General features: G+C 47.9%; 1 protein-coding gene across 1 annotated transcript in view; it reads right to left on the bottom strand.

Annotated features, from left to right (window-relative positions):
- Positions 1 to 441: 441 nt before the first annotated feature.
- LOC129835646 (collagen alpha-5(IV) chain-like) overlaps positions 442 to 9,418 on the bottom strand; it is a 95,145-nt gene continuing 86,168 nt past the window's right edge. Inside the window, exons 46-48 of the mRNA XM_055901367.1 lie at positions 2,657 to 2,771; positions 1,148 to 1,320; positions 442 to 927 (exon numbers count right to left, since the gene is read on the bottom strand). Coding sequence (XP_055757342.1) covers positions 846 to 927; positions 1,148 to 1,320; positions 2,657 to 2,771 — 370 coding nt within the window. The 3' untranslated portion in view covers positions 442 to 845. The remainder of the gene's footprint in view (positions 928 to 1,147; positions 1,321 to 2,656; positions 2,772 to 9,418) is intronic.

The raw sequence follows: 9,418 nt of genomic DNA, 5'->3' as shown, positions 1-9,418 counted from the left end.
AGTAAAATCTATATTATAATCCGGTGTTACACCCATATGGTAGACTCCAGTCAGTGAGGTTGTTCTATACCTGATCTGTTTTTGGAAACTCAACCAAGTTGATACACTTTTAGGGGGCAACTGCTAGCAACAACGAGTGGAGATTTTGAAGCGTGCGCCTTCACGGGTAGGTAATTAGAGCCTATTGAGCCTCCAAACTTTGTCATCTTGGACCCAGAACATCTGTCCAGAAGAGATTACAACCTGTGACAGTTAACACTTATTGGTGAATTTAGTGGAGACGTTCCCATTTGTAACAAGCATGGTAAGCATGGCAACAAGCATGGTAACAAGCATTTGTTACACCTCTGTAATTACAGACTGCAATTATCACCAGTTACATGTTGTTATTACAGTGTAACTATGAGTTATTACAATTAACTACAATATTTGATACAGCGCAATTACACATCTAATTACACTGTAATAAGGACCCCTTAAAATGAAGTGTTACCATTATTGATGGTATATATATATATATTCTCTGCGAAAGAGAAAAAATTGAAACAAAATGCACTTTTGTCACACATTCACCATGGCACCTTTTGTGGATTTTGTGTGTTTCTTTTTGACATACTTGAGGTAAGTAAAAATAATAAAAGATTAAATAAATTCATTTTATCAAAAAAAAATATTTTCTTGCTGTGTTGCACAGTAGCACCATTTAATTTGCTGTTTCCGGAAAACAATGCACCGTTGGAATTCCACCTTGTTCTCACGGAGACGTCAACATCACCCCCACTCCGCCCGCCTGCCACCATTGTCGTCGTAGTCGGTCGTCCCCGGCAACGGTTGCCACCGCGCTGTTACGTCCTCTTCATACAGACCACACAGCGGCTAATGCGCGTCGCTAGGTTACCTGCCTTCAGCGTCTCTGACTGCGGCTTCCTGTTATGGGTCAGGGGTTACAGGTCAGGGGTTGGCATCACTGTATGATCACTGGGATCTTTACATTGTATATGAAAATAACCAATCTGTTTAGCTAGCACTTCCAGTTATCGCTAGAGTGCACTATATAGGGAATAGGGTGTTATTCAGTAGCAACCTCAGTGTCTTGCACCTAAACATTTCCTGTTTGGAAAATCATTGGTCGATTGATTGATGTTACCTGAACATTTCTGATTGGTCGACAGTGGCCAGCCAGAAGCTGTATGTGTTTCCATAGTAGTTGCAGGTCCCTCGGCCGTGACACTCGATGAAGGGAGAGCTCCGGAACTCCTCTAGACAGGAGCCAGGAGAGGCCAGAGCCTGACCAGAGCCCTCAGCACCTGCACTGGTGTGCTGTTAGAGAGGGAGGTGGAGGGAGAGCGAGAGAGAGGGAGGTGGAGGGAGAGCGAGAGAGAGGGAGGTGGAGGGAGAGAGAGAGGGAGGTGGAGGGAGAGCGAGAGAGAGGGAGGTGGAGAGAGAGAGAGAGGGAAGTGGAGGGAGAGAGAGAGGGAGGTGGAGGGAGAGAGAGAGAGGGAGGTGGAGGGAGAGCGAGAGAGAGAGGGAGGTGGAGAGAGAGAGGGAGGTGGAGGGAGAGAGAGGGAGGGAGAGGGAGGTGGAGGGAGAGCGAGAGAGGGAGGTGGAGGGAGAGAGAGGGAAGTGGAGGGAGAGAGAGAGAGGGAAGTGGAGGGAGGTGAAGGGAGAGAGAGAGGGAGGTGGAGGGAGAGCGAGAGAGAGAGGGAGGGAGGTGGAGGGAGAGAGAGGGAGGGAGAGCGAGAGGTGGAGGGAGAGAGAGAGGGAGGTGGAGGGAGAGCGAGAGAGAGGGAGGTGGAGGGAGAGCGAGAGAGAGAGGGAGGTTGAGGGAGAGCGAGAGAGGGAGGTGGAGAGAGAGAGGGAGGTGGAGGGAGAGAGGGAGGTGGAGGGAGAGGGAGGTGAAGGGAGAGAGAGAGGGAGGGAGAGCGAGAGAGAGAGGGAGGTGGAGGGAGAGCGAGAGAGAGAGAGGGAGGTGGAGGGAGAGCGAGAGAGAGGGAGGTGGAGGGAGAGCGAGAGAGAGGAAGGTGGAGAGAGAGAGGAAGGTGGAGGGAGAGAGAGGGAGAGAGAGGGAAGTGGAGGGAGAGAGAGGGAAGTGGAGGGAGAGCGAGAGGGAAGTGGAGGGAGAGCGAGAGGGAAGTGGAGGGAGAGCGAGAGGGAGGTGGAGGGAGAGAGAGGGAGGTGGAGAGAGAGAGAGGGAGGGAGAGAGAGGGAGGGAGAGAGAGAGAGGGAGGGAGGTGGAGGGAGAGAGAGGGAGAGGGAAGTGGAGGGAGAGCGAGAGAGGGAAGTGGAGGGAGAGCGAGAGAGGGAAGTGGAGGGAGAGCGAGAGAGGGAAGTGGAGGGAGAGCGAGAGAGGGAAGTGGAGGGAGAGCGAGAGAGGGAAGTGGAGGGAGAGCGAGAGAGGGATGTGGAGGGAGAGAGAGGGAGGTGGAGGGAGAGAGAGAGGGAGGTGGAGGGAGAGGGAGTTGGAGGGAGAGAGAGAGGGAGGTGGAGGGAGAGAGAGAAGAAGAAGAGCGAAATAAAGAGGAATTTGTGTGTGGATATAGTGGGCTTTGAATATGTGTTGTTAACACACTTAAAATGTCAAACTTGATTCATGTGTACTTTGGCAAGGGTTGGTTGGCATGCGTGTGTGTTTGTGTGAGAGAGTGTGTCTGTGTACCATCATGAAGGAGTATCCGATCCACAGTGTTTCCCAGTAGCTGGGGCAGGTGGGGATCTGAATGGTTTGACTGTGTACAGCGATCACCATGGCAGGGGCCTCACACACTGCACACCTAATAACACACACACACCGAGGAGTTAAACACACACTTTTCACATCTAGTCTCATAGATCTTAGAACACTCACACTGCCTTTACTTTTGAACCAAAGTTTGCCAGACTCTTTTGCCAATTCACTTCACCTATTTGATGGTCTGAGTCCTCTTTGCATTCACATTGTTATGTTAAGAAAAGGAACCAATATATACCCCCCCCCCCCACCCCCCCACCAGCATTCACACAATGTACTAGGTAAAAGTACAGGACAAGCCATTCCATCAGAATGTGTTATCGTACAGCTAGATATACCTACTTCACATGGAGGTTGGTGTGACCTTAATTGGGGAGGATGGGCTCATGGTAATGGCTGGAGTGGAATCAGTGGAATCGTTTCCATGTGTTTGATGCCATTCCAGACATTATTATGAGCCGTCCTCCTCTCAGCAGCCTCCACTGACCTACTTACATTTTGGAAACTAATATTCAGGGTGTGGTTGGAACCAAAATCATTTTTCAATCATTTAGTTCTGAACAGAATCATTATTTTTCATTCAGTTCCACTGTTCCAACCAGCAAATTACAGTTTTGAACCAAAATTCAAACCAAAAAAAGTCTGGTTTTATAGTTGTCCTTTTGGTTATTTTTTTAAACCTCTGAAATATATTTTTTACATTTAGCGTGACATAAAATGACTTCACCAATCAGTGTGGATAGAGCAGCTTGCTGTGGAACGGGTCAGCGATTTAATCTGTATAGGAAAGTTGTTAAGAGCTAATTGTATTTTGCTGCCACAGCATGGTTTCACTATAATGAAACAGGGCACAAGATGCAACTGACATTTAGAGGGTGAGGCGCGAGCGAGAGAGGATGGAGGAAGCTTGCCTTGTGAAGCACTCTGCATCTTGTTTTGACATGCATTATCTGAATTAGGTCCACAGAATTATACCGTCGGAGGAGCGGCTTCTATGGAGGAACTTTGAATGTCTTTGATCTTCTGTGTTGGTTTAACTTTGGACCAGAGCAAATGTTAGCTAGCTATCTAACAAACTTGTGTGTGCAAAGCAGCACTAAAATTAAAAACATGTCTTACCTTTTTGTAGTTAATAAATCCAATGTGAAACGTGTTAACTATAGTATCCTTAACTAGTATTGAAAAAGTAAATCCATTCTTCTCTAATTAAACATCTCTCCCTAATTTCTGAATTACGCTTGTAACATTGTCAGTAGGCTACAGTAACCTATGCTTTAGAGGGGGAGGGGCTACAGTAACCTATGCTTCCGAGGGGGAGGGGCTACAGTAACCTATGCTTCCGAGGGGGAGGGGCTACAGTAACCTATGCTTCCGAGGGGGAGGGGCTACAGTAACTTATGCTTCAGATGGGGAGGGGCTACAGTAACCTATGCTTCCGAGGGGGAGGGGCTACAGTAACCTATGCTTCCGAGGGGGAGGGGCTACAGTAACCTATGCTTCCGAGGGGGAGGGGCTACAGTAACCTATGCTTCAGAGGGGGAGGGGCTACAGTAACCTATGCTTCAGAGGGGGAGGGGCTACAGTCACCTATGCTTCCGAGGGGGAGGGGCTACAGTAACATATGCTTCAGAGGGGGAAGGGCAGGTAGCGGTAGTCTAGTGTGAGGGGTTATGACAGTAGTCTAGTGTGAGGGGTTATGTCAGTAGTCTAGGGTGAGGAGTTATGTCAGGGGAAACAGTATTACAGTAGTCTAGTGTGAGGGGTTATGTCAGGGGAAACAGTGATACAGTAGTCTAGTGTGAGGGGTTATGTCAGGGGAAACAGTGATACAGTAGTCTAGTGTGAGGGGTTATGTCAGGGGAAACAGTGATCCAGTAGTCTAGTGTGAGGGGTATTGTCAGTAGTCTAGTGTGAGGGGTTATGTCAGGGGAAACAGTGATACAGTAGTCTAGTGTGAGGGGTTATGTCAGTAGTCTAGGGTGAGGGGTTATGTCAGGGGAAACAGTGACACATTAGTCTAGTGTGAGGGGTTATGTCAGGGGAAACAGTGATACAGTAGTCTAGTGTGAGGGGTTATGTCAGGGGAAACAGTGATACAGTAGTCTAGTGTGAGGGGTTATGTCAGGGGAAACAGTGATCCAGTAGTCTAGTGTGAGGGGTATTGTCAGTAGTCTAGTGTGAGGGGTTATGTCAGGGGAAACAGTGATACAGTAGTCTAGTGTGAGGGGTTATGTCAGTAGTCTAGTGTGGGGGGTTATGTCAGGGGAAACAGTGATACAGTAGTCTAGTGTGAGGGGTTATGGCAGGGGAAACAGTGATACAGTAGTCTAGTGTGAGGGGTTATGTTAGGGGAAACAGTGATACAGTAGTCTAGTGTGAGGGGTTATGTCAGGGGAAACAGTGATACAGTAGTCTAGTGTGAGGGGTTATGTCAGGGGGAACAGTGATACAGTAGTCTAGTGTGAGGGGTTGTGTCAGGGGAAACAGTGATACAGTAGTCTAGTGTGAGGGGTTATGTCAGGGGAAACAGTGATACAGTAGTCTAGTGTGAGGGATTATGTCAGGGGAAACAGTGTTACAGTAGTCTAGTGTGAGGGGTTATGTCAGTAGTCTAGTGTGAAGGGTTATGTCAGGGGAAACAGTGTTACAGTAGTCTAGTGTGAAGGGTTATGTCAGGGGAAACAGTGTTACAGTAGTCTAGTGTGAGGGGTTATGGCAGGGGAAACAGTGACACATTAGTCTAGTGTGAGGGGTTATGTTAGGGGAAACAGTGGTACAGTAGTCTAGTGTGAGGGGTTATGTCAGGGGAAACAGTGATACAGTAGTCTAGTGTGAGGGGTTATGTTAGGGGAAACAGTGATACAGTAGTCTAGTGTGAGGGGTTATGTCAGTAGTCTAGTGTGAGGGGTTATGTCAGGGGAAACAGTGATACAGTAGTCTAGTATGAGGGGTTATGGCAGGGGAAACAGTGATCCAGTAGTCTAGTGTGAGGGGTTATGTCAGTAGTCTAGTGTGAGGGGTTATGTCAGGGGAAACAGTGATACAGTAGTCTAGTGTGAGGGGTTATGTCAGTAGTCTAGTGTGAGGGGTTATGTCAGTAGTCTAGTGTGAGGGGTTATGTCAGGGGAAACTGTTTTACAGTAGTCTAGTGTGAGCGGTTATGACAGTAGTCTAGTGTGAGGGGTTATGTCAGGGGAAACAGTGATACAGTAGTCTAGTGTGAGGGGTTATGTCAGGGGAAACAGTGATACAGTAGTCTAGTGTGAGGGGTTATGTCAGGGGAAACAGTGATACAGTAGTCTAGTGTGAGGGGTTATGTCAGGGGAAACAGTGATACAGTAGTCTAGTGTGAGGGGTTATGTCAGTAGTCTAGTGTGAGGGGTTATGTCAGGGGAAACAGTGTTACAGTAGTCTAGTGTGAGGGGTTATGTCAGTAGTCTAGTGTGAGGGGTTATGGCAGGGGAAACAGTGTTGCAGTAGTCTAGTGTGAGGGGTTATGGCAGGGGAAACAGTGATACAGTAGTCTAGTGTGAGGGGTTATGTCAGGGGAAACAGTGTTACAGTAGTCTAGTGTGAGGGGTTGTGTCAGGGGAAACAGTGTTGCAGTAGTCTAGTGTGAGGGGTTATGGAGGGGTAAACAGTGTTACAGTAGTCTAGTGTGAGGGGTTATGGCAGGGGAAACAGTGATACAGTAGTCTAGTGTGAGGGGTTATGTCAGGGGAAACAGTGATACAGTAGTCTAGTGTGAGGGGTTATGACAGGGGAAACAGTGATACAGTAGTCTAGTGTGAGGGGTTATGTCAGGGGAAACAGTGATACAGTAGTCTAGTGTGAGGGGTTATGTCAGTAGTCTAGGGTGAGGGGTTATGTCAGGGGAAACAGTGATACAGTAGTCTAGTGTGAGGGGTTATGTCACGGGAAACAGTCATACAGTAGTCTAGTGTGAGGGGTTATGTCAGGGGAAACAGTGTTACAGTAGTCTAGTGTGAGGGGTTATGTCAGTAGTCTAGTGTGAGGGGTTATGTCAGGGGAAACAGTGATACAGTAGTCTAGTGTGAGGGGTTATGTCAGGGGAAACAGTGTTACAGTAGTCTAGTGTGAGGGGTTATGGCAGGGGAAACAGTGAAACAGTAGTCTAGTGTGAGGGGTTATGTCAGTAGTCTAGTGTGAGGGGTTATGTCAGGGGAAACAGTGATACAGTAGTCTAGTGTGAGGGGTTATGTCAGTAGTCTAGTGTGAGGGGTTATGTCAGTAGTCTAGTGTGAGGGGTTATGTCAGGGGAGACAGTGATACAGTAGTCTAGTGTGAGGGGTTATGTCAGGGGAAACAGTGTTGCAGTAGTCTAGTGTGAGGGGTTATGTCAGTAGTCTAGTGTGAGGGGTTATGTCAGTAGTCTAGTGTGAGGGGTTATGTCAGGGGAAACAGTGATGCAGTAGTCTAGTGTGAGGGGTTATGGCAGGGGAGAAGGTGTTACAGTAGTCTAGTGTGAGGGGTTATGGCAGGGGAAACAGTGATACAGTAGTCTAGTGTGAGGGGTTATGTCAGTAGTCTAGTGTGAGGGGTTATGGCAGGGGAGACAGTGTTACAGTAGTCTAGTGTGAGGGGTTATGGCAGGGGAAACAGTGATACAGTAGTCTAGTGTGAGGGGTTATGTCAGTAGTCTAGTGTGAGGGGTTATGTCAGTAGTCTAGTGTGAGGGGTTATGTCAGGGGAGACAGTGATACAGTAGTCTAGTGTGAGGGGTTATGGCAGGGGAAACAGTGATACAGTAGTCTAGTGTGAGGGGTTATGTTAGGGGAAACAGTGATACAGTAGTCTAGTGTGAGGGGTTATGTCAGGGGAAACAGTGATACAGTAGTCTAGGGTGAGGGGTTATGTCAGGGGAAACAGTGATACAGTAGTCTAGTGTGAGGGGTTATGTCACGGGAAACAGTCATACAGTAGTCTAGTGTGAGGGGTTATGTCAGGGGAAACAGTGTTACAGTAGTCTAGTGTGAGGGGTTATGTCAGTAGTCTAGTGTGAGGGGTTATGTCAGGGGAAACAGTGTTACAGTAGTCTAGTGTGAGGGGTTATGGCAGGGGAAACAGTAATACAGTAGTCTAGTGTGAGGGGTTATGTCAGGGGAAACAGTGATACAGTAGTCTAGTGTGAGGGGTTATGTCAGGGGAAACAGTGTTACAGTAGTCTAGTGTGAGGGGTTATGGCAGGGGAAACAGTGAAACAGTAGTCTAGTGTGAGGGGTTATGTCAGTAGTCTAGTGTGAGGGGTTATGTCAGTAGTCTAGTGTGAGGGGTTATGTCAGGGGAAACAGTGATACAGTAGTCTAGTGTGAGGGGTTATGTCAGTAGTCTAGTGTGAGGGGTTATGTCAGTAGTCTAGTGTGAGGGGTTATGTCAGGGGAAACAGTGTTGCAGTAGTCTAGTGTGAGGGGTTATGTCAGTAGTCTAGTGTGAGGGGTTATGTCAGTAGTCTAGTGTGAGGGGTTATGTCAGGGGAAACAGTGATACAGTAGTCTAGTGTGAGGGGTTATGGCAGGGGAGACAGTGTTACAGTAGTCTAGTGTGAGGGGTTATGGCAGGGGAAACAGTGATACAGTAGTCTAGTGTGAGGGGTTATGTCAGTAGTCTAGTGTGAGGGGTTATGGCAGGGGAGACAGTGTTACAGTAGTCTAGTGTGAGGGGTTATGGCAGGGGAAACAGTGATACAGTAGTCTAGTGTGAGGGGTTATGTCAGTAGTCTAGTGTGAGGGGTTATGTCAGTAGTCTAGTGTGAGGGGTTATTTCAGGGGAAACAGTGATACAGTAGTCTAGTGTGAGGGGTTATGTCAGTAGTCTAGTGTGAGGGGTTATGTCAGTAGTCTAGTGTGAGGGGTTATGTCAGTAGTCTAGTGTGAGGGGTTATGTCAGTAGTCTAGTGTGAGGGGTTATGTCAGTAGTCTAGTGTGAGGGGTTATGTCAGTAGTCTAGTGTGAGGGGTTATGTCAGTAGTCTAGTGTGAGGGGTTATGTCAGTAGTCTAGTGTGAGGGGTTATGGCAGGGGAAACAGTGATACAGTAGTCTAGTGTGAGGGGTTATGTCAGGGGAAACAGTGATACAGTAGTCTAGTGTGAGGGGTTATGTCAGGGGAAACTGTGATACAGTAGTCTAGTGTGAGGGGTTATGTCAGGGGAAACAGTGATACAGTAGTCTAGTGTGAGGGGTTATGTCAGGGGAAACTGTGATACAGTAGTCTAGTGTGAGGGGTTATGGCAGGGGAAACAGTGATACAGTAGTCTAGTGTGAGGGGTTATGTCAGTAGTCTAGTGTGAGGGGTTATGGCAGGGGAAACAGTGTTACAGTAGTCTAGTGTGAGGGGTTATGTTAGGGGAAACAGTGATACAGTAGTCTAGTGTGAGGGGTTATGTCAGTAGTCTAGTGTGAGGGGTTATGGCAGGGGAAACAGTGATGCAGTAGTCTAGTGTGAGGGGTTATGTCAGGGGAAACAGTGATGCAGTAGTCTAGTGTGAGGGGTTACGGCAGGGGAAACAGTGATGCAGTAGTCTAGTGTGAGGGGTTATGGCAGGGGAAACAGTGATACAGTAGTCTAGTGTGAGGGGTTATGTTAGGGGAAACAGTGATACAGTAGTCTAGTGTGAGGGGTTATGTCAGTAGTCTAGTGTGAGGGGTTATGGCAGGGGAAACAGTGATGCA

The sequence above is a fragment of the Salvelinus fontinalis genome, chromosome 36 (assembly GCF_029448725.1).
Source record: "Salvelinus fontinalis isolate EN_2023a chromosome 36, ASM2944872v1, whole genome shotgun sequence".
NCBI classification, from domain to species: Eukaryota; Metazoa; Chordata; class Actinopteri; order Salmoniformes; family Salmonidae; genus Salvelinus; species Salvelinus fontinalis.
The sequence above is the reverse complement of the archived record's forward strand: the minus strand, read 5'-3'. Positions and strand labels throughout refer to the sequence as shown.